General features: G+C 42.1%; 2 protein-coding genes across 3 annotated transcripts; both read right to left on the reverse strand.

Annotated features, from left to right (window-relative positions):
* Positions 1–1,254: 1,254 nt before the first annotated feature.
* Positions 1,255–4,251, reverse strand: LOC113701502 (uncharacterized). Of its 2 annotated transcripts, none has more exons than XM_027222203.2 (4): positions 3,911–4,251; positions 2,895–3,376; positions 2,357–2,565; positions 1,255–2,243 (listed from the first exon to the last, which is right to left on the reverse strand). In XM_027222203.2, the coding sequence occupies exons 2-4, from the start codon at positions 3,142–3,144 to the stop codon at positions 1,431–1,433; spliced, it is 1,272 nt and encodes a 423-aa protein (XP_027078004.1). In that variant the 5' UTR covers positions 3,145–3,376; positions 3,911–4,251; the 3' UTR covers positions 1,255–1,430. The 2 variants fall into 2 exon arrangements, with proteins under 2 accessions (XP_027078004.1, XP_071914163.1); XM_072058062.1 differs by having other exon boundaries at positions 3,800–4,251.
* Positions 4,252–15,880: 11,629 nt separating this feature from the next.
* On the reverse strand, positions 15,881–20,806 carry LOC113701849 (uncharacterized). Its single transcript, XM_027222702.2, has 2 exons — positions 17,839–20,806; positions 15,881–16,633 (listed from the first exon to the last, which is right to left on the reverse strand). The coding sequence occupies exons 1-2, from the start codon at positions 20,459–20,461 to the stop codon at positions 16,263–16,265; spliced, it is 2,994 nt and encodes a 997-aa protein (XP_027078503.1). The 5' UTR covers positions 20,462–20,806; the 3' UTR covers positions 15,881–16,262.
* Positions 20,807–22,961: the final 2,155 nt, after the last annotated feature.

A 22,961-nucleotide genomic window follows, 5' to 3' on the forward strand; every position in this document is an offset into this window, starting at 1 on the left:
TATCAGGAATTGTTAATTGGTATCAGGTAAGCAACTAATTTATAGAAAATGTAGTTGGCTTATGAGAAATTTTCAGTTGCATAAAAAAATCAACCTTAACAACAAGACATTTGTTATTTGTTTCACCAGCTGTTATAATACAAATGTTCAAATTTTAGGCACCGACCGCCCTTCTCGATCACCTTCCCCTTCGTCCGCCCTCTCCTTGCTGTGAGGGATCAAGACCATATTAGTGGTGGCATACTGCTTTATAACGTAATCTTTTATATTTGGAGGAAATAGAGATAAAAAAAAATGTTATCAAGGAGAATTGATGCAAGTGCTTCTATATATTTATGCAGTCGTCGATTAACTTAGAAGTAGCACCTATTCTTGCGCATTTCGTCATTTAGCTTCACTTTGAATAAGAAAAATGAAAAGGCAGTCGATATTAATTTGTTACAATTCAAATCTGAATGCCATGAGCATTCCTACACCATCCATCTCCTCAATTTTTTACTACTATATTTAACTTGACTTTAGAAACATTTTATGGTAAATTACTGTGACGTTAGAACTTGAACTTTGAGAATAGCACCAGCCAAATAAAAGTCGTCCGAGACATCTCAGCTTCTATCACATTTATAATTTCCTTCCATCCAAATGAAGAGAATTTTCTTGTCATCTGCTCCTTGTTGGAATTACTATGGAAGCAACTCAGAATTGGAGAAAAGGAATTCGCCTAAAAGGTTCCTAACCACCATAATCTTGTCGATAGCTTGTCTATTGCTTTGACCGTTTCTCCTCCTTCTTCTTCTTCTTCGTATCCCCTTTTGCGCGACACGTTATTTCTGAAATTGGGAGTCTGTTTCTTTCTTTCTAGATAAATTGAGGACCGTGTTGATAATTACGTTTTGGCAATCCTGATACTTAACCTATACATAGAACCATTTATGTGCTCTTACTTTTCTAACATTCTATACAGATCTCTTAAAGAGCCTGGAACACGGCTTTTTGACGAATGACTCGATGCTTGGGATTTTTTTTAGGACACGGTGGAATCTATTTTAGACATGCTCCTACTTTATACTAGAGGGAAGGAAGGACCCGAAGAGATCCGCTAGGACACGATGGAATCTATTTTAGATATACTCCTACTTCATACTAGAGGGAAGGAAGGACCTAAAGATATCCAAGAAGAACTTGGAGGGGACTAATTACCGGCTCAAATGGGTATCTTCTCCGTTTGACATGCGGCTGTGTTTACACGGATGCTTACCTTCACAAGATCGAGTTGCTAATAAGGCACAAAACATACAGGTTAAATTTAAACTCAATTCTATCAGTAGTTCTTCAAATGGATGCAAAATTTTCGCACAAGTATGTCCAACATTGTCAAATTTCAAGGACCTTTCACTGGTCAAGCATTATCTTCTGCCCCCGAGCTCTTGTCATTCTCCGGTTCTTGTTTTTTCATCATCAACTAATTCAGCTTCCACAGTTTGAACAACCGATCCATCCTCTTTGTTCCCAAAGTTCCAGCCAACGACAGCTTTGCTTTCCTGTTCTAGAATATTCATGTTGTTATGGGATATTTGAGCTGTAAAATCCAGCAAATCTTTTCCACATTCTTCAGGGGAGGTAGTTGATGTCCAGAGCAAATTTGCATTACAGGTCATCTCCACAAAGTTTCCAGAAGAATTACTTTCTCCAGTCCTATAAACATTCTGAGATGAATTTGTAAAAGAAGTGGAGCCCCCAGTGTCATAATTCTTCAACTCAGGCTTGATGGAAGCCTTGCTAATTAGGACTGCAGAATGATGATCGGAAATGGTGTCGCATAATCCGCTGCTACATGGAATCTCAAGACTGCCACTAGAATTGATGAAAGGAATTTTAACCTTTCCATCGTTTGTATACTGCACAGAAGGCTCATTTTCCACTTTTTTTAAAATCACTTTCTCATAGTGTAGTTTTTCAGTCTGACAAAGAGTTTCAAGTAGTCCAGACTTCCTATTCCAAATTCGAGGGCATGAAGTATCTGTTGATGGCAACCTTCCATCTGGGGTTACCAGTTTCTCCAGCCTTCCTCTCTTTGAAGTCTTTGCACCTGAAGAAACCCCAGTTGCAGTAGTTGTTCCCTCTTTTACAACAGGTTTTAGGCACAATACGTCTTCCTCAAGCTTTGTTAACCGGCCCTTACAATCTGCCAGTTCAGATTGCAACTCACCAACAATCTTCCGTAGGTGAACATTCTCCAAAGGCTGTTGCCCCAAACACCAAAGAGCAAAAGGAAAAAACAAACAATGGCATCAAGGTAACTTACACCACAGAGTAAAGAATGGGCCACAAAGAAATGTATATCCTAGTATCTTACTTGAGCTTCCCATGGTTGCTGGTGTATCAGAGAGAGTTTTGCGGTTGGTCTCATCGTACTTCCCTGGTTTGATGTGGTGGAAGCCGATGAAGAACCGGGTATTGGTGGCTGAATTGGAGAGAAATAAGGACAGTGTCCAGGGAAGGCACTGCTATGAGGAGGTAGTAGATGTTGTGGAAGGCTCAACCAAGATGAAGGATCCCAAGGGCCTATTAAATATTAACAAGTAATATCTTCTGCATTAGTGGCACATATAGCACTACATCAGAATTAATCAGCTATGAATGATCAAATTTAACTATGTTTATTCTTGAACTACTGTTAGAATGTATATGGCATATTTGCAAATATGGCCGTTGAAAACAGCAAACAATTAGTCAAAACACTCCTCAGTACTTCTTTGACACCTCAACAGACTTGATCCCAATACCACGACCTTCCAAGCCACATTCTCTGGGTAAATCAAATTTGTTCTGGAGAACTTGTCAGAAACTTCCCACAATGTCAAGCGTGAAACAGATTGATTGTGACATTATACCTGGAAAGCCTGGATATGGGTAGCCAACATGGTAACAATAGCTAGGACTCTGCTGCTGGCTTCTTAGAGTTGCTCCATAACCAGGTCCGCCCCCGGTAATGCCAGGCGTTCCTGCAGGAGGAGGGACAGGCTGATAGAGAGCTGGCAGACTGGCACCCGGCAAATGTTGACCAGGGAGCAGGGGAATCCAGGATGGCATGTTGAGTTGTGTAAACGGGGGCATTGGTTGTTCCTGTTGGAACTGCTGCATAGTGCAAGTTTGTTGCTGATTCTGCGGTTGATGACACTGGCCTGGGATGAGTGGTGGAGGCAACTGGTTGAGACTGCAGGATTTTAGGATCAAAGGGGACTTTTCACAAGCAGGTTGAGATGAACAAGGAAATTGGACCCCATCTTCAGTATGCTCCTTCGGGGAAGTTGCATTTTCAAAGTGAAGAGCCGCCGACCGCTGTACTATTATTTTGATTTTGATGTTCAATTAGCTGTTCAAGAATGGATTCATTTATCGGCGTAAATAACACGAGGAAATTAAGCAATCAAGAGTACTAATAAGTAGTTATATTCCTGTAGCATTAAGGATCTCAATAAAATTAATTTCAATGCCATAATGCAGGAGGACAGGCACAAATCAAGTACTTTGACAGTGTCGAAAAATGATCTGCAAGAACTGCTGCTTGCTTGAATATTCTTTTAGAGGTAACCTTGAAGCACCAAAAGTAAGGGGAATTGATCAACTGGGAAATTAGGGACCGGTACAATTATTTGCGGAGTATTCTGGGGGAAAAAAAATCAAATCGGTCCTTCTATCTCTCTCTCGTTATCTGGGTACAACTCCCAACACATGCAGCAAGAAACAAAACATCAAGACGAAAAAAGAAAAAAGTGAAGAACCAAAAAAAACTTACTAATGATTTTTAAGTATGTTGTGAAAATAACGGGGAGCCCAGGAGTACTTTTTAGCAGGGAAACTTGCATATGAAAAATCCACCAAATAATGGAGTGAGGAGATGCATTACCCGGTTCTCCATTGAACCACTAGCATCTGGAGAGGTAGAGTTTTCATGTTTTTTCTTTTTATTCTTCTAATTCATGGTTTTTTGCAAAGTGATTATTTCTTTCCCTACATTTTGAGAAAGGGGAGCAAAGGTATAAGTAAAGAGGGAGTAGAGCAGTGGCCTCCGCCGGTAAAAGCCTGCCGTACAAGTGTACAACAACAAGAGAAGTGGTGCGTTGGAATTTTAAGCCCCAAAGCCAGAAACAAGGAAAACGTGCGTGGTGCGGGAGCCGGGGAATTTCTACTTTTGGAGCACCATTTTCTAATTTCTACTCCATTGCCGCCCTGCCGCAAATTTGTCCTCTGTCTGGTCCATCACAGCCGTTTTTTTTTTTTTTTTTTTGGGTAATAAAAGATTGCATAAATAAAAATTTTAAGTCCGTACATCACATATTTGTTTGGGATGGAAGGACCCCTTAAATCACCACACAAAATAGTTCGTAGCTGAGGAGGACAGTTATGATAAGAGTGAAAAAGTCGACAAAAAGATTTCCATCCTCAAATCATCACAGCCGTTGCATTTTGCATCATTTTGACCTTTCTTCCTCAGCTCAACTGCACGAAGAACGAATGAGCATTGTATTTGACGATAGCCATCTTATTTTACCGGTTAAAGAGTCAAAGAACAAAAAATAATAATAATATAATAATAAAAGACAGAGCAAGGCAAACACTTGTCGAGTTTTAAAGGTGTTGAAGGCTTGTTTGGGGAGTTATTAGTGTCAAAAGCTCTTATTATTATTCAGTACTAATACACAAAGGATGGTCCTCGATCTTGGTTTTAAAATTTCTCATACAAATTCTATTAATCTTTTTTTCTTGTGCACCAATTTTAAAAGTATCTGTTGGTGTACATTATTACCTTACTCTTGGAAGCCCATGCGCATAAAAAAAAAAAAAAATTTTTTTTTTTTGGAGCTCAGGCGTTCAACAGTATCCTCGAAAGAATTGATTGTATAAGATCAGTATTTTTGGAGTAGTACTTACGTAGACGAGATATAACCAGCAGAGCAGAGAAGAAACCAAATAAATAAGATAAAGAAATGATATATATATATATATATATATGCAGATAACGTTTCAGTAATAGAAGGATTTGATTTATTAAACGATCACAAGAAAAATTAACGTTAGAGAGTGAAAATATCAAGGCAACTAACGAGGTTGATAATTCCATGTGCACTAGATTCATGATTCTCGCAAGACATATTGGAAAAGGACGAGAGGGCACTGATCGATCGATCGAGGATGTTAAATAGAAGCTAGCAATTCCGAAAGAGAAGGCCTATAATGATGAGAAGCGTCTGTCAAATGAGCAAGGACGACTTGCCACCATATCAAAATCAGAAAGGCTTTGAACGTACGCAGGCAGTAGGAGGCAAGTCATCCTTGTTGGCGATGAAACCAGAGTCTCCTCCCCATTTTAGGCCAATCAGAGTCTTTCTACCAAAATGTTGATCCAATTAAGCCAGAAGAAGTACGTCTATTTTCTGAACGCAATTGATCGAATTGCTCAATATTCAAGACTGTACCTGAGGAGGCGATTTTTGGTTGGTAACTAGACCGACCTGGATCAGTCCTCTCTGAGATGAAGTGAGGTGAACTCCTGTGTCCGAAGTGAACCTCCTTGTCCGAAGTGAGTGGCGGGGCTTCTCCCCTGGTATCACTCCGACGATCAAGTTAGTATGAGAACGAGAATAATGAGAATGAGTTAATGAACAGTGTATGCTTACTTGTTGGGAGTGTGAGTGAGGTATTTATAGAAGAGAGGTGGTCAAGACGGAAGGCTCATGCTAGCGGGACCCACTCTCTGGCATTACGGCTCTGTCTCCTGTCAGGAGGTCTGACTCTGACACTGTAGCCGCCTGGGAGTGATGACGGAGGATATGGTGCAGGTGCCATTAAGTGCCTCCAGTGCTTTTCAGATAAAGTGCTGGTCCTGGATGATGTCAGGTGGGTTGACATCATCAGCGTGCAGCCGAGGTGGATGTGCCGAGGTCACCTACACGGTGGACTAGGGATGAAGCCGAGCTCTGGGGTTGTGCTCAAGACAGGGATGAGCTCCGGTGAGGGACGAGACTTGTGTTCACCTCGGACACCCGCGTGTCCGAGGTGAGCATCCTCAATAAGCCCCCCAAGCCTCGGGAGCTTCGGGCCAGGGAGGTACCGAGGCTTCCTTCTGCCGAAGTCGTGAAGAGTCGGTGTCCCGAGCCTACTCCGGAAGGTGCGGGGACGTGACACGTGGGCATGTCAGTTGAAGGGACCTGGAGAGTGAGTCGGCACGTAACCGTCACGTCGTGAAGTAGTGGGACGTTTCGTGCAGAGAGTGTCAGTTACAACGAGGACTCCAAGGAGTTGTGCGACCGGATGGCTGAAGGCCTCCAAACTGGAAGGAACCTGGCCGAGGTCCTGGCCGAGTTCAACAAATGGCTGTCCGAACTCGACGAAGTGTTCGAGGAGGTTGAAGAGGAAGAAACTGGAAGAGAGGATGCCGAGGGAGACGAAGCCGGAGGGGGCGAAGTCGGAGGGGACGTCGGCAAAGAGCCTGGAGATGAAGTTCACCCCGGCGGAAAGGAGACCGAAGAGAAAGATGCCCAGGAGGGAGCCAAGACCGGGATTGGAGCCGATACGGGGATGTAGGCTCGTAGGCTTTAAAGGGGTGGCCGAGGTGAAAAGTGTTTAGTAGCACTCTGACCTCGGCCTTGTATTTTTTGTAACACTTCTGTTGAATGAAAGTCTATTTCTTCTCATCTCAGCTCTTTAATTTCTTGCTTTGCTTTGACTTCATCCCTTGCTTGTCCCCCTTATTTTTTGATAGCGTAATAACCCTATTGTTCTCAAGTCGTTAGCCGAGGTGGTAAAACGGGCAGATACCACCTTGATTTATAATGGGCCGAGGTGGCCCTTCGGGAGGTGCCACTGAGTAAGGTCGAGGTGGCCTTGCGGGAGGTGCCGCTGATTAAGGCCTAAGTGGCCCTGCGGGAGGTGCCACTGATTAAGGCCGAGGTGGCCCTTCGGGAGGTGCCACTGAGGAAGGCCTGCCACTGAGTAAGGCCGAGGTGGCCCTTCGGGAGGTGCCACTGAGGAAGGTCGAGATGGCCCTTCGGGAGGTGCCACTGAGTAAGGTCTAAGTGGCCCCACTGATTAAGGCCGAGGTGGCCCTTCGGGAGGTGCCACTGAGGAAGGTCGAGGTGGCCCTTCGGGAGGTGCCGCTGAGGAAGGCCGAGGTGGCTCTTCGGGAGGTGCCACTGAGGAAGGCCTGCCACTGAGTAAGGCCTAAGTGGCCCTGCGGGAGGTGCCGCTGAGGAAGGCCGAGGTGGCCCTTCGGGAGGTGCCACTGAGGAAGGTCGAGGTGGCCCTTCGGGAGGTGCCACTGAGTAAGGCCTAAGTGGCCCTGCGGGAGGTGCCACTGATTAAGGCCGAGGTGGCCCTGCGGGAGGTGCCGCTGAGGAAGGCCGAGGTGGCCCTGCGGCTCAGCTCGGCTGACTGAATTTTTCCTCAGAACCAAGTCTCCAGGCTGGAATTGAGCGGTGTCAGCTCAGCGTCCGAGGTGGACGATCTTCCTTTCACTATTCGATCGAAAACACTCCGGCGGTCCCGGAGTTGGGTTGAAGTGCCACTTGGGCCGAGTTCACCTCGGCCGGTGTCTCCTCCGTGGATCTGGCCCCGTACGAGATGCTTGGGCTTCTCGCTTCATGCGGTTCACATCCTCACTTCGGATTCCCTGGTCCACTCTATCCCAGAGTTCCCGAAGTGTACGGGGGTACTCCCGATGGATTTCAGTGTTGAAGATTCCCGCCACCAATCCGTTGGTAAAGGCCGCGAGAGTTACCTGCTCATTCTGATCAGGTATTTGCACATTCTCCTCGTTGAACCTTTGAGCATACGAGCGAAGAGACTCGCCCTGACCCTGTTGAAGGTTCAAGAGATAAGCTGAAGTTTTCGTGATTGATCGAGACGACACGAAGCGGTGGATGAACCGATCTATCAGCTCATCCAGGGAGGAAATGCTCCCCGGTTCCAAACTCCAGAACCACTTCCGGGCAGTCCCATGTAGGAAAATGGGGAAAGCTCGGCAGATCACAGCGTCGGGGACGCAGTAGAGCCGGAATGCAGAGATGAAGGCGCGGAGATGATCCTCGGGGTCACTTCGGCCGTCATAGGTGGGCAAGTTTGGAAGCTTGAAGTTCGGGGGTACCATCTCCCCATTGATGTCATCAGTAAAGGGCGGAGCCCTCATGTAGTCAGAAGCTAGGCCCCCGGGGCGCCGAGGTGGGTCCTCAGCTCGTTTCCCCAGCAGTCCCCGAGAAAACGTCCGGGAGATGGAGGCAAGTTTAGACGTCGCCTTGGAGGAGGCGCGCCTGGAGGTACTTCGAGAGAGTCGCCCCTCATCTGAGTCTTCACCTGAAGGTACCTCAGGGGACTTCGTCGGCCTCCTCTTGGAGGACTCGGCCTTTTCTTTCCCCTGTCTTTTGAGGTACCTTCCTAGCTCCTCAAAAATGGTAGGGTTGTGTGATACGAACTCGGCCATCTTGGCGATGGCCTCCTCGTTGTTAGGCTGGGTCCTCGGGGACCCTTGCTCTTCAGAGATGCGATCTTGCTGGGCTCCCGAGGTCTGCCCAGCCCCAGTTGAGGGAACTCGACCACTTCTGGAGCGCGTGGATCTCATTTTAGTAACAGTAGTCTCGTTCCCACAGACGGCGCCAATTGAGGAGGCGATTTTTGGTTGGTAACTAGACCGACCTGGATCAGTCCTCTCTGAGATGAAGTGAGGTGAACTCCTGTGTCCGAAGTGAACCTCCTTGTCCGAAGTGAGTGGCGGGGCTTCTCCCCTGGTATCACTCCGACGATCAAGTTAGTATGAGAACGAGAATAATGAGAATGAGTTAATGAACAGTGTATGCTTACTTGTTGGGAGTGTGAGTGAGGTATTTATAGAAGAGAGGTGGTCAAGACGGAAGGCTCATGCTAGCGGGACCCACTCTCTGGCATTACGGCTCTGTCTCCTGTCAGGAGGTCTGACTCTGACACTGTAGCCGCCTGGGAGTGATGACGGAGGATATGGTGCAGGTGCCATTAAGTGCCTCCAGTGCTTTTCAGATAAAGTGCTGGTCCTGGATGATGTCAGGTGGGTTGACATCATCAGCGTGCAGCCGAGGTGGATGTGCCGAGGTCACCTACACGGTGGACTAGGGATGAAGCCGAGCTCTGGGGTTGTGCTCAAGACAGGGATGAGCTCCGGTGAGGGACGAGACTTGTGTTCACCTCGGACACCCGCGTGTCCGAGGTGAGCATCCTCAGTACCCTAAGAAGAAGACAATAAAAAAAAAAATGCAGGGCTTACGTGAAGCACAAGAGACATAAATTAACTAGTGGAGTGCTACGTAACTTGAAGCTGCATGCCAAGCTACAGGTGAAGAGAGTGCTGCTTCATGTGAGACCTCCCTTTCAAATGGGATTCCATGAAATTTTCTTGTGCTTCGATGATGATCAGTTCATTACAAGTTATATATATATATAGAGCTACAGATCGAAAGGGAAGGTGGGGGTCGACGATCTCGCAGTTTGAGCTCCCCTAACCGAGATTTTCCTCAATAATTATTATCCAATGAAAGAATATATTCTACCTGTGCTACAGGAGAGGAGAGTAGGGGCCCCGACTTATCTTCTTCAGTCTTCATCTCTTACAACTTGATACGATGGGAGAACAGAATTTCAACGTAAAGATGCCCTTCGATCACTTTCTTGCCTCTGCTGCCTCTCGTGAAACTTAGATGTTGGCAACTTGCCCGGAATCAATTTCCCTACAAATCAAATGCTTAACAGATTTGTTTCCCCCCCCCCCCCCCTTTTTTTTGTTGGATTAAAGAGGAAAGTAAACGTTATAAAGAGGAGTACATAGTAACGCCACTGACACAACATCTGCTAGGCGACTTAGAGTCAACATTAAAATTGTAATCAACTCCCCAATGTGCTAAGAATCAGCACAATCAATCAACTCCCCAAGTGTTTTTACAATAACATCCCTAAAAAAAATATATATATATATATATATATATCCCCGAGTGCCAACTTTCACATTTGAGTGACATTTTTTCTTAATAAGAAGAAAAACTACACTGATAATCATATGTAAATTATTTGCAAATTCAAACTGAAATTTCTTACGCCAAAAAATTTAAAAAAAAACACTGAAAATGCAGAAATTTGTTAATAGTATACATTCATGTGAGTCTTGACAACATTGCGTGTTAATATTATCCAGATTTTGGCTTTCAGATAATTTGTTCGTTTTTTTTTGTCAAAAATAAAGAACAAAAGAAGGAAAAAGCAAAATGTTAATCAGTTTGTTCTCATTTGCTATAGTTAAAAGATTAGACAACTGTTGTGGTTTTGGCGCGGTTGGTTCGAACTTTTCTTTCTTTCTCTTTTTTTTTTTTTTTCTTTTGCATTAAATTGAACAAACTTTTTTTTTTTCTTTCTATAAGGGCCTTGCTGTATGTTGTACACGAAATTAAGGAACTAAATTACTAGTATTACTCAGTTTGTTTCGTTTATCCTTAGTTGAGATATTCCTAGATAGCAAAGTGAGGAGTATTTTCAGTTGGAAATCTAAATTTTTTTTAACCCTCCCTACACCCTTTCCATCCTTGCCACTACTACAGCTACCCAAAATATGATCGATCTTCTGATCGAGAACACCATTTCTTATCAAGATCGTTCTGAGTTCCCCTTGGTCTTCCTTGTACCATTCTAAGATGCATCTACATATATCTTAATGTATAATTAGCAACAGCCTTCAAGACTTCAATGGCTGAGTTGACAAAAGATTGAAAGCTTGCTGCTTTTGTTGCCCTGCTGGTCTTCTAAGCTGGCCAGAAAGGGTGTCTTGACAAAAATCATCAAGAAGCCAGAAAAAAGTTCGTCATCCCTTGGCATAGCACCTCATAAATTAGTACACAATGTCTGAATTTTCTTCAGGCCTTAGGAGAGGAGTACTAAAAGCCAACCAAAAAGTCATAAATTTAACCGATGGTTACTTGATTCCTCGTCAGACTTACACAAGAGCAATAGACGCTTTATTGATTTTCTCCGGGAAAACAGATCACATGTTTTTCATGTTATTCGATTTGGAATGATATTCCATTAAGTCAGAGTTTGAGTCTTGCTGATCAAAATCGTCGACTAAGGTATTTTTAAGGTTATGGACAAGAAAAAATACAGGCTAGTTTTTGCTTTGATGTTGTAGAACTAAACTTGTACACTAGTTTTTCTTCAAGAAAGCCAATGAGATTAAAATGGCACTGCCTTTAGAGAGAGTAACTAAGTACCAGGTTTCAGCATTGTCAAGGAGTGATGTACTGTTGTGACTAGAGCATATTTGTCTCTTTAGAGAATAACAAGGATTAATTCCATTTTGCATCCTTCAACTATACCCAAATTCTTTAAAAAAAAAAAAAAAAGCCTATACCCGAATTCTTACTTTGATACCTGAACTTCAAATGGAATGCTTTAGTCTCTAAAGTATAAAATTTGTCACATTTTAGTTCAAAAGAAGAAAACCTATCCTATTTTATTTCTTTAAATACAAAGTCAGTCCACTTTAGTTCTTAAATTATAAAATCTATACAATTAAATATAAAATTTGTTCCATTTCTCTCAACGATTTTGCTTAAGTGGGACAAATTTTATGTTTTAGCGATCAAGTTTTTAATTTTAAAATTTAGGGATCGATGTGTACATCTCATGTACTTGAGAGGTGGAAAGTGAAATTAACCCAAAAAAATAACGATGCAATCATCATCTGGCAAGTTGGTCGTGAGTACGTGACGTAGCGTTCATATAAATATGGTAACCTGATTACAGCTAGTTCAGGAAGTCGCCCCAAAAAAGAAAAGATGAACAAATTAATGAGCATGTATTTGATAACTACAAGAATCTGATCCAAAGCGCAAAACAAAATTACAGGTAGAGAATGAAAACTTCCATATTTTAACTCAGCGCTCGAGAACTTTATATTCATCGTTAAAGAAAAAACTTTATATTCATCTATCCAAAACCTATAACATCAATGGATTCTTTTTCTCTTAGTCCAGGAGGGGATTACCGAATCGGCTTGATGGAGGGTGCCAGGTAGTAAAAATTCTGAAAGAGAATGCCAAGAATGACGAGGAAAGCCTGTCAAGTAGCCCGGACGACTCGCCTGCAAATCCATTAATGAAGAATTTACACTTGTACATGGATGGATCTTGAAGGATGAAGAGGCAAGCCATCCTTGGCTACGAAACAGGACTCTCAGCCCCATTCCAGGCATTTCTTTCTATAAAATGTTAACCTCGAATTATATCGAAAAGGTATACAAGTGCACTCTTGACTGATAACGATCCCGATAACTCAACGGAAAAGGGGTCTTGCGTGAAGAAAAAGAGACATATTAGTCAAGTGGCCGCCAAGGCCAAACAGCACGAGGCTTCTTCACGTAAGACCTCACTTTGGAATTATTGAGTTGGTCTTTTTCTTGTATATATGCTGATGATCGTCTGTTTCAAGTGTCTATTTATAGCGACAGAAAATGAAAGATGAGAGGCTTCGGAATTAGATGATGCGCAAGTTAGAGCTAGCTTGCTTCCCTAGCCAAAGTAACTTTCTTCACTATTATTTTCGTGAAAGAATAAATTCTCTTCCTGTTTCAGGGGTGCAGAGGACCCCAACTTATCTAGTACCTCATGTTCGTACAGCTGAAAGATGATAGGAGAGCTAGCCGAATTTCAACGTAAAAGTCCCATTAATTCGCACGTTTTGTTGGCAACTTGCACCGAATCATTGCAATAAGTGCAATGAATTTCCTTTTCCATATCTGGTCAATGTTCAGTAGAATCATTGCAATTAGCGCATGGCTTGAAACCTGGGACCTCTTCAAAACCCGAGCAGCCAAATAAGAGCCGGGGGGGGGAGGGGGGGTGGGTTTTTTTGGTGTAACTTTTCTTCCTTCGGCTAGTTCACTAAGTAATGTGTAGGATCAAACCATGATATTATCTGCTGTCAAATTCCCAGTCACCCAGTTATATAACTTCTCAATGTCCTGGACATATTACTGGCACTTGCAAAGTCACACTAAAGCCTTTCTACCCAAGAAAAAGAAAACTAAAGCTTTTCTTTTTCTTTTCGCTTTTTCCACTAAAGTTCATGTTAAGGAAGAATTTCAGTTGAAGGAAGAAAATTCAGCAAAGCAGTAGCGTTAACTCGGATGGCAAAGTCGTTCATTTTTTTATTATTTCGGTGAAATGTCAGTCATTTGTGAACTTTTGGAGTTTGGACTTTTTTTTTTTTTTTTTTGGTAAATAAAGATGCATTAAAAATAAAATCAAGTCAACAGAGTGCAAATTAAGGTACAGTCATCCGTGGGGAGGAAACCCCCTTTAAGTCTTGCAAAAGTAAGGGAAGTACAAAATTAGGACATAATTCAAAAAAAGTGAAGTCTTGAGTGTTGCTTCTTCCCCAGTTGGCAAGGATGTCTGCACATTTGTTTGCTTCTCTATAATTATGGTGAAAACATACTTTCTGGAATGTAGTCAATAGCTCCCTGCAATCAAGAATAATAGGTGCAAGTTCATGAGAAATAAGATTATTTGACTTACACAAGGAGAATATAAAGGCAGAGTCCATCTCCACTTCGAGAGAGTGGATGTTGAGATTTTTCGCAAGTTGTAAGCCTTCTCTAAGAGCCCAACATTCAGCAGAAGGAACTGAACAGAAGCCTAAATTTCTTGCAAAGCCCGCAATCCATATCCCATTTGAGTCACGAATTATGCCACCAGCTCCTGCCTGGTTTGTTGGTCCAGAGACTGAACCATCAGTATTGAGCTTGGCGAAACCTATAGCAGGGGGGGATCCATCTGATGAATTTTTCTTGTCTAGGGGATCTGGAGATATGAGAACCAGGCCCTAGTAGGTAAAATTCATGAGCATGGTGAAGACAAAACTTGATAGGATCATCAATTTTGTTTTTTTGAAAGATCTTGGCATTGCGAGCTTGCCAGAGGCTCCAACAACCAAAGCTAAAAATGGTTCCCCAAGGAATAAGGTTGAAAGGGGAAGGAATGTTGGACGAGCATCCATCCTTGATCCAGGAATAGAAATCCGAGCTGGTTTGGAGGGAGTTTTGGGAGGGATGGGTGAGTTTAAGCCAGAAGGAGGTTGCTTGGGGACAAGATCTTAGTATGTGATTCGAATCTTCAGAAGGAGCTTGACAAAAAGGGCAAGAGGCTTCGGAAAGAATTGTGCGATGTGTGAGAAGACTTTTTGAAGGGAGTCTATCCTGGGATGCTAGCCAAAGGAAATGCTTGACTTTTGAGGAGGTATTAACTTTCCAAATCCAGCGAAAATGGGATGGAGCTCTAGAATCAACTGGAAATAAGGGAGGATTTTTGCAAAGGTTATAAGCAGATTTCGAGTTGAAAACCCCATTGCTGGAGTAATTCCACCTAAAGAAATCATGGGATGGATTGAGCTCTTGTCTTGGTGTACCCTTGATCTCCTTCACGAGCTGGAGAGGAAGCTGGAAGGATATTCTATCAAGGTTCCAACTGGTGGGGGAGTGAAAAAGTTGAAAAACTCTTAAGTCCTCTTCCCCCTCAGTTAGAGGTCCTTGGATCTGGCTTCTGATAGAGCCTGATTGAAGCCATTTGTCTCCCCAAAATCTGACTAAATGCCCATCTCTGATAGACCAAATTAAACCTTCATTGAAGGTTTTGATCCCAATGTTGGAGTTTGGACTGTTGAAGCCTGTCGATGCGGTTGGATTTGCAACGTTGTGAGTTTGTTTGGACAAAGATAATTTGATTTGCAAAATTTATTCTCACAAATCCCAATCACCTTTTTATCTCACATACATCACATCACAAAAAGTGCTACAGTAAATATCTCAAATAAATCATCCAAATAAACTCTTATCCAAACAAACTCGTGCTTCTTTTTCTTTTTCTTTTTTCTTTACATGCTTCGTTGAGATTATCAGATAAAATTCTCTTTAATTTGCTTTTTTAATTAGCTGGGTTGACTTTAGATTAGACTATACCCAACTTTACCCAGTGGGTCTGAACGTTCACATAAGTGCTGCTATGCCTGCAGTCCTTTGCATAAATAAAACTGACAATACGAATCACGTCTGTTTTCTTTTCTCTCTGCCTGCTTTATCCACTGGATTTTATCCTAACTTTAGGTGGGCTTGATTCGTATTAGATTGGAGCGATAATGAGATGTATTCGATATTCTGTACCAATAAAGAAGGTTATACTGCAACAATAGACACCTCAGCTGATCTCTCGTTTCTATTTCCCTAATTCATGCTTCTAGACGTCGTTGACCTATGGGGGCATCCTGTCCTGTCCTGTCCAGTTAGTTTCCGGTTAAACCTCTCTGATTCTAGCTCAATCTTCATGCATTATTATTAAGTACGATTGCAGCTTGGAGAAAGTTCTATAACAAATTCTCAGTCATCAAGATGATTTTAACAATTCACTTGATAAAATCAAGAAAATTTTCTAAGATTTTAGATGGGGCAAAATAGCGGTTGTAAATGAAATTACCAGAAGTCCTTCGGGGTTAAAAAGCATTAGCCAAAACTTGGGGCCGGCTGCTACCAACTCCTGCCGCAGTGGATGTGCCCTTTATTTTGTGGTAACTGTCAGTTCTAGGAACGCTGGTCCCGCGGGCCTTGCCTCAAATGACTCCTTCATATTGTTTTGAGCCGTCATCAATAGTTTGATTCGCCAACCAACCCATTAATTGGGATCGTTCATGCCTGAATTCCAGACAACCTCTATGCCTGTCGACATGCTTGCCAAGGTAGACGGAGATGGAATTCCTTCGAAGCACCGTATCAGAAGAGTGTGACAGCATCATGCAGAGACAGCCGCGCCGAAAATGCGAGTGGAACAAATACCCAGCTTTAGCACTACTACATGCATTTGTCTCGATCAAAAGAGTAGAGATTTTACAGCAATCCAACTCTGGTACTGAATCTTCTAGTATTACAATTTTGAGTGCTTCTATCTACCTTTCTAATTCACAGCGTACAGAAGTAGAGCTAGTCAACTTTTAGCACTTGCTACTGAATAGTTTCTAGGACTTTTTAGACATTGTCAAGCATCTGCTTAGTTGCTATCCAGTTGGTATTGGCACAGTTCTATACATTCTAGAACAATACCGAGGCCAGATTCAAAACCGCAATGATTCTTCTTCTTCTTCTTTTTTTTTTTGTTTTTTTCCTTTTTAGTGATACACCAACGCTGTATGTGCTATATACTACATTACTAAGAACGGGCCCTGGATTTGTCTTTGAGCAATTCTACCACTCTTCTCATGGAGGGCCTGTTCATTGGAAGAGATGAAACGCACTGAAGGGCGACGTCTAAGACCACCCTAATCTCTTCAAGCTCAGATGTTGATGGTTTCAACCTTGCATCTACAAGGTGATCCAAATAGTCAGCACAAATTTTGGCACTATCGTTGGCTATTGGTTGTTCTGCAGATGACAATGCCACCTCCATTACCCACTGTACGATATCTTTATTCTCCCCAAAAGAGGGATCGATTGGCCGTTTACCAGTAATCAGTTCCAACAGAACCACACCAAAGCTGTATACATCACTCTTCTCTGTGATCTTCAGAGTGTATGCATATTCTGCAGAAACAAGAAGACAGCAAAAGCATGTTAGTTAGCCACCATGGCTTCAGACTCAAAAGATAATCACAATCAGGGAAAGAACATTTTTTTTTTTTAAATTTGAGAGAATTAATATCACGATTACATTAATCGGCAATCTAGCATTAATTTCTAACAATCTCCTTAATAACTAATATGCACCCCGAGGGCAAAGATGAAGTATGTCTACTTGATGTGTTCCTTTTCCTTTCATTCCAAGCACAAGTAAACCTAAAAACAGCTTGAAACCTATAATCAGAGTATATAACTGGTCTTGCTCCCTTCAGTAGAAGTTCATGTCCAGCGAAGGAAAGCTAATAACAACAAAATGGCATTCGATAAATATAGTTCAACATACATTTTTACAATAAATAAATAAATGGTTTTTAACCCAGTCACTCTAACTGGATGGAGTTGAAGCCTTCAAGACAAAAGAAAGGAGGTTTGAGATAAACACACCAAATACAAACTTGACTAAACCCCGGTCAAACTAAGCTCAGTGTCGCTACTAATTCAACTAAAATCAACTTTCTTTCAGCAAGAATTGGTTCAAAGCCAATTCATATCTTCCACTTCAAAACAATGGGCTAAAGTTGCTAGAATAAGACTATCTTCCCACCAATCTTAGTCATAGACTAGTTCCCTCATGCGATTTTCCAACTGGAGCAATTGTTTATGTGTAATCACGATTACGGGTGAATAGAGAATTTTTAATCTTTGTTTTTGTAGTATACAATTGTATCTTACTATTTGTTGTCCTTGGAACAGAAACTAGATATCTCCAAGCTCCTGTGTCTCTTTTTTTGGTCTTGCAGTCAAATTCGCTTTTGGCCACAGACAAGTACATGCAACCTGATTTGAAGCGATGTCGCAACAAAGACAAAGTGACAAAACCATCCGTAAACATGAGGCAACTCTCAATTCCAATCAAATGGAGAACTCAAAGCCTAAAACTAGTCAAATTAAGAACTGAGAGCCTAACACCATATGCCGCTTGCTTGCTGGAACAAAATCAAGAATAGCCATCCCCACTCTACACCCATAATACCCTAATAAAAACATAATTGCTGCAGGGGAAACTAAAAAGAATTACATTAAGCCAAATCTATCATATTAATGAATGAAACAATTGATAATTACTACAAATAAAAGGCCATAATATAGACAGAAAAGTTATGCCTCACCTGGAGCAATATAGCCGTAGGAGCCAGCAATCTGAGACATGAGTTGGCCACCCTCCTCCATATTTTTATGCAGAGTTTTTGCCAAACCAAAATCAGCGACCTTTGGCCTGAATTCCTCATCCAACAATATGTTGTTAGACTTCACATCCCTATGAACAATTGCGGGTACGCAATCATGGTGCAAATAGGCCAGTCCTTGAGCAGCCCCAATTGCAATCTTGAACCTCGTATGCCAATCCAACAATACCCCACCTTTCTCTCCGTGTAGTACATCCCCCAAGCTCCCATTCTCCATGTAATCGTACACTAATATCCTAAAGTTGTCTCCAGAGCAACTGAACAACAACTTCACTATGCAACCATGCTTGATTCTGCCCAAAGTCTCCACCTCTGATTGGAACACCTCTTCAGATTCTGGTCCACGGTTAGCATCCCAGAGTCTCTTGACCGCGACTGTCGGCCCGTTCTTCAACATGACACGATAAACTTGGCCCGACCCGCCTGTTGCAATGAGATTATCTTGACTCAGAAAGGCAACAATATCTTCCTCGTTGAACCACAGTCGCTGAAATGCAGTCATTTTCCATGATTTTTTGCCCCGACCTGCAAATAAATTTAGCTTCTTTGACTTGATCAATAGCCATAGAAATGATACGACGAGTATTCCTGACAAGGCTGATAAAATTCCCACCAAAACCAAGCTTATGGGTCTTCTTTTCTGGCATGAAGGGAGAGGTTTAAGATCAGGACTGCACAAATCCGAATTGCCCACTAAGCTTGAAATGAAAATTTCATTGTCGAATGCACTAGGTACTCTGCCCTGAAGCCTATTATTTGATAAATTGAACTTATTGAGCTTGAGTTTTGACAAATCCGAAGGAATCTCACCAGAAAGTAAATTCTCGGAAAGATCTAAGTATGTCAAATCAGGCAACTCCCCGAGCTCAGCTGGAATTGTACCAGAAAATTGATTGCCAGATAAGTTCAATTCTGTTAAATCAGTCCAAGTGGTAACAGAGGTCGGGATTTCACCTGTGATTGAGTTTTCTTGGACATCAAGCTTGAGTAACTTGTTCAATTTGGTTATGCACGAGGGCAGTTTGCCTGAGAACCGGTTGCTGCTAATGTCTATAATTTGAAGCTGTTCCAACTCGCATATTCCCTCCGGCAACTGACCAGAAAAGCTGTTGCCCGATATCAAAAATCCTGTTAGATTACGGGCATTTGAAACCGTAGGAGGAATTTCACCCTCTAGTCTATTGTTTCGGAGTTCAAAAATCGTAAGCCCAGGAAAACTCCAGAAACTAGGAGGTACAACTCCAGACAGCTCATAACTGGAAATCCGGACGTACGTTAACGAACTGCACTCACCATACGACTCAGGGATTGGACCAGAAAAGTTATTGTTAAACAAAACTAATCTGTCTAGCTGCTTCTTGAAACAAAGATTTGGAGGCAAAGGCCCTTCTAGAAAATTCCCAGATACATCAAAATCTTCCAAGCCTGAATTCCTTCCCAAATTAACCGGTAAATTGCCGGATAATCTGTTATTAAAGAGCTTGAGCTGATAAAGATAAGGATTTAGAGCTAAATTTTCTGGGATTTGGCCTTCCAAATTGTTGTCATTGAGATTGAAGGATTGCAGAGCTAAACCGGTTAGACTTTCTGGTATTCTTCCGGTGAGATTGTTCGATGAAGCATCGAAATTATATAAAGAAGTCAGGTTCGAAAATGTATCTGGAATTTCACCGGAGAGTTGGTTTGCATAGAGCTCTATCTGTTCGACAGCAATTAGTCCTCCGATACTTTCTGGGATCTTTCCAGTGAGGTTGTTGACGGAGAGGTCGAGGTTTTTAAGAGATTTGAGGTTTCCAATTGATTCTGGGATTGAACCAATTATTTTTGAAAATGGAAACCAGAGATTTTCGAGTTTGGTGAGGCGGCCTATGTCGGCCGGAAGTGGGCTTGGGCCGAAATTGTTGGCAGCGATTTCTAGACGAGTTAACTCGGTGAGATTGGTTAAGAAATCCGGGATAGACCCGTTGAGTAAGTTGGAGAGAAGACGGAGAACCTGAAGGTTGGGTAAGCGGGAACCGTAACTCGCCGGAATCTCACCGGAGAAATTGTTAACTGACAGGTCGAAGGTGGTGAGGTTGAGGAACAGAGTTTGAAGCTCCGGCAGCCCGCCAACGAACAAGTTGGAGGACAGATTGAGGAATTGCAGGTGGGAGCAGAGAGTGAGCGCTTCAGGTGAGAGGGTTCCGTTGAAGTTGTTATCGGAAAGGTCCAGAAAGCGGAGAGTCTGAATCCGGCAAAAGTCCGCCGGAAAATAGCCTGAGATGCTGAAGCTGGTGAGATTAACGGAAACGACATCGTTAGTTTGGTTGTCACAACCAATGCCAGTCCAGTTGCAGGGAGCATTGGGTGCGGACTGCTGCCAATCAGCGAGCAGACCACTGGGGTCTTGCAGTTCATTGGCCTTGACTCGAAGCAAAACGACGACGTCCCTGTTCGATGAACTGGTACCAGGAATTATCAGAGCAATGCAGAAAAGCAGTTTGATGAGATAGAGATAGAGGGGCAGAGGTCTGCAGTTAAAGCAAAAGCACATAGTACCGGCCATTTTCTTCTGTTAATTAAACTACCACCCCGCAAACCGCAACTACTAGAATGTATAATGCAATCTATCTAAAGAAAATTGAGTTTGAGGAAATGATGGGCTAATTCGATGATGAAATCGTGAAAATGAGAATTATTCATGATTTGTATTTAGCCATTGGATTTGAAAGACAGCAGCAGGCAACTGGCAAGTAGTGCATGGCCATGGACAGAGTAACAAGTGCAGGCAGATTGGGAGAACCGCTGGAAGGGGGTGGAGGTAGCGAGCTAATTAGTCTACTCATTCTTGACTTAGGATTCTTAATTTATGGTGAATCTTGATAGACTAAGGTCAAAATATCTTGATAGACTACATCGATACTATTAATGTATTCTGTTCACATGTGAAGGGCTGGTCATAGATGGCATTTAGTGTACTAAAAATTTCCATGTGGAGATGAGAAAGTTAGCAATAATATGATAAAATCGACAATGATTGTCAAAGTAGTTTCCAACGAGTCGACTCCGGTCGAATTTTCATTTAATTGAATTGAGTCTCGGTTTCATTTTATCAAATTCGATTAGAATTTAGTGTAAAACTTGAGCTCGACGTCAAATTTGCTTGAACTAGTTTGCAGGATTCACAATAATTATCTTTTTTTTTTTTTTGGAAGCAAATGATTGTCAAAGATTGGTGGGAGTGAATTAGGCGGATTAAAACTGAAAGGTAAGGAAGTGAATTTTTCCAGAAACTCACTATTCATTATTTGGTCATAGACGGAAGATTGATGGTTTTATATGCTTTTGTAGATAGTGTAGAACATAAGAGGGGCATACCAAAGAGGGAATACCATATTACTTGTTTGGGGTGGATATTAACCACTGAGCCAACCTCAGTGGCCACCAAAGTGGGAAAAAATCTCATCTGTTTGGGTTATAAGTGGGGTTCAAATCACACCTGCAATTAAAAAAAATCAAAAGTGGTGTCAAATCACCCTTTTAGTCTAGTCTCTAACACAAGCCTATTTAGATTCTCCTGAAAAAAAAAAATTTAGGATGGATATCATTATTATATTTAGATCATCCATGAACCATGGCTCCGTTTGATAAATGAGTATTTGGATATTTGTCTAAAATTTTACCTTCTTGTAGTAGTTGTAGGAAAAATTTGTAAGATGAAATTTTTTTTTTTCATTTTCTCTCTCTCCCTCTTCCCCCCTTCCCATGCCACTATCCCCCTTCCCCCGACGCGATCTGATCTCACGACCAGATTGAGCAAAGGGGGATAGAGAGGGAGAGGGGAGGAGGAAGATAGTGGGGGAGGAAGAGGGGTAGAGATAGGTGGCAGAGGAGAGGAACGGAGAGGGTGAGAGAGGAGGAGAGGGGGAGGGATGAGAGGGAGGGAAGAGGAGAGAAAAAGAAAAAAAGGTGGTCGTCTGGCCGGCGTCAAAGGTGGTGGTCGGTTGAGGTGGAAGAAAGAAGAAAAAAAAATTTTATGTGTTTTGAATATTTTGAATTGTATAGTTTAAAATTTTTGAGAAATTTTTTGAGATTATTGTAATTAAAATTATTAAAAAATTGATGTGAGACAAATTTAGCAAAAACTCACTTTGCCAATCAGGCCCGTATTTCACCACGTAACGATGATGATTTCCTTCTCAATGATTTACTTGTATTATCTTCTGTCTTAGAAAGTCTTATCCTTTTGCTACTGGTTGGCTACCTTTCACAACCACTGTCGTTGTGCGTACAGGGATTACTCGTGTATTGAGTGTGATGCCTTTGGAGTCTTCGCCCATGCCTGAAAAACAAACGAGTAAAGCAGTCAAAAAGGTTCTCAAGAGGTCATACAATGCAGTTGGCCGAAATTGGTGACCAATATATAAATGCAAGGGTCCATCATTTCTTTTCACTTGATTTGTATTTTTCTTCGGAGGGTCCATCAACTCTATGATTTTTTTTTTCTGAGGTGCCTATCAACTCAATGATCTCAATTCAAGACAAAAGGATAAGTTAACAATAATCGAAGACTCGGGGATTTGAAGGTATGCGAGTGTGGAATTATTCCAGAAGCAAAGATAATAAATACATGGCTAATTATTTTAGTGCGGAGGGTCAAAAAAAATGAGTACCAAAAAAATCTACAAGTTGGTGAAAGCAAAAGGGGTGCAAATGGATGTTGTTGCAAGCAAAAGGTGTTTGCAACCCTTAATCATGAGATTTCGAATTCAAAATTTATGAGAATGAAAAGGATAACGTTGAGAAAATTTCTCCTGCAAGAGACTCGACTCGGGTCGAACAAAATTAATCACAGTACATGATTAATACCTGTGAATTATAAAAAAAAAAAAAAAAAATCTACAAATCCCAATAGTAAGGGCGCGGCGAATGGAAACTCATTTTCTACATTGCTGAATTTAACACCAGTGTGGGACACTAAATTCATAGTCGAATCTTTGACTGTGAGCTGTAAACTATGAAGGACAGCTTCTAGGAATTGAATTGTGTTCGAAATTTGGGAAAAA

This window comes from Coffea arabica, chromosome 7c (genome assembly GCF_036785885.1).
Source record: "Coffea arabica cultivar ET-39 chromosome 7c, Coffea Arabica ET-39 HiFi, whole genome shotgun sequence".
In the NCBI taxonomy this organism is placed as follows: domain Eukaryota; kingdom Viridiplantae; phylum Streptophyta; class Magnoliopsida; order Gentianales; family Rubiaceae; genus Coffea; species Coffea arabica.

Bases quoted from the DNA above. Each gene is read 5' to 3' on its own strand.
- LOC113701502 (XM_027222203.2), bottom strand. From the start codon at position 3,144: ATGCAGCAGTTCCAACAGGAACAACCAATGCCCCCGTTTACACAACTC. The intron at 2,566-2,894 runs GTATAATGTCAC...AATATTTAATAG, and splicing joins CCCATATCCAGGCTTTCCAG to GCCCTTGGGATCCTTCATCT. The intron at 2,244-2,356 runs GTAAGATACTAG...TTGGGGCAACAG, and splicing joins AGCAACCATGGGAAGCTCAA to CCTTTGGAGAATGTTCACCT.
- LOC113701849 (XM_027222702.2), bottom strand. From the start codon at position 20,461: ATGGCCGGTACTATGTGCTTTTGCTTTAACTGCAGACCTCTGCCCCTC. The intron at 16,634-17,838 runs GTGAGGCATAAC...TTGTTTCTGCAG, and splicing joins CTACGGCTATATTGCTCCAG to AATATGCATACACTCTGAAG.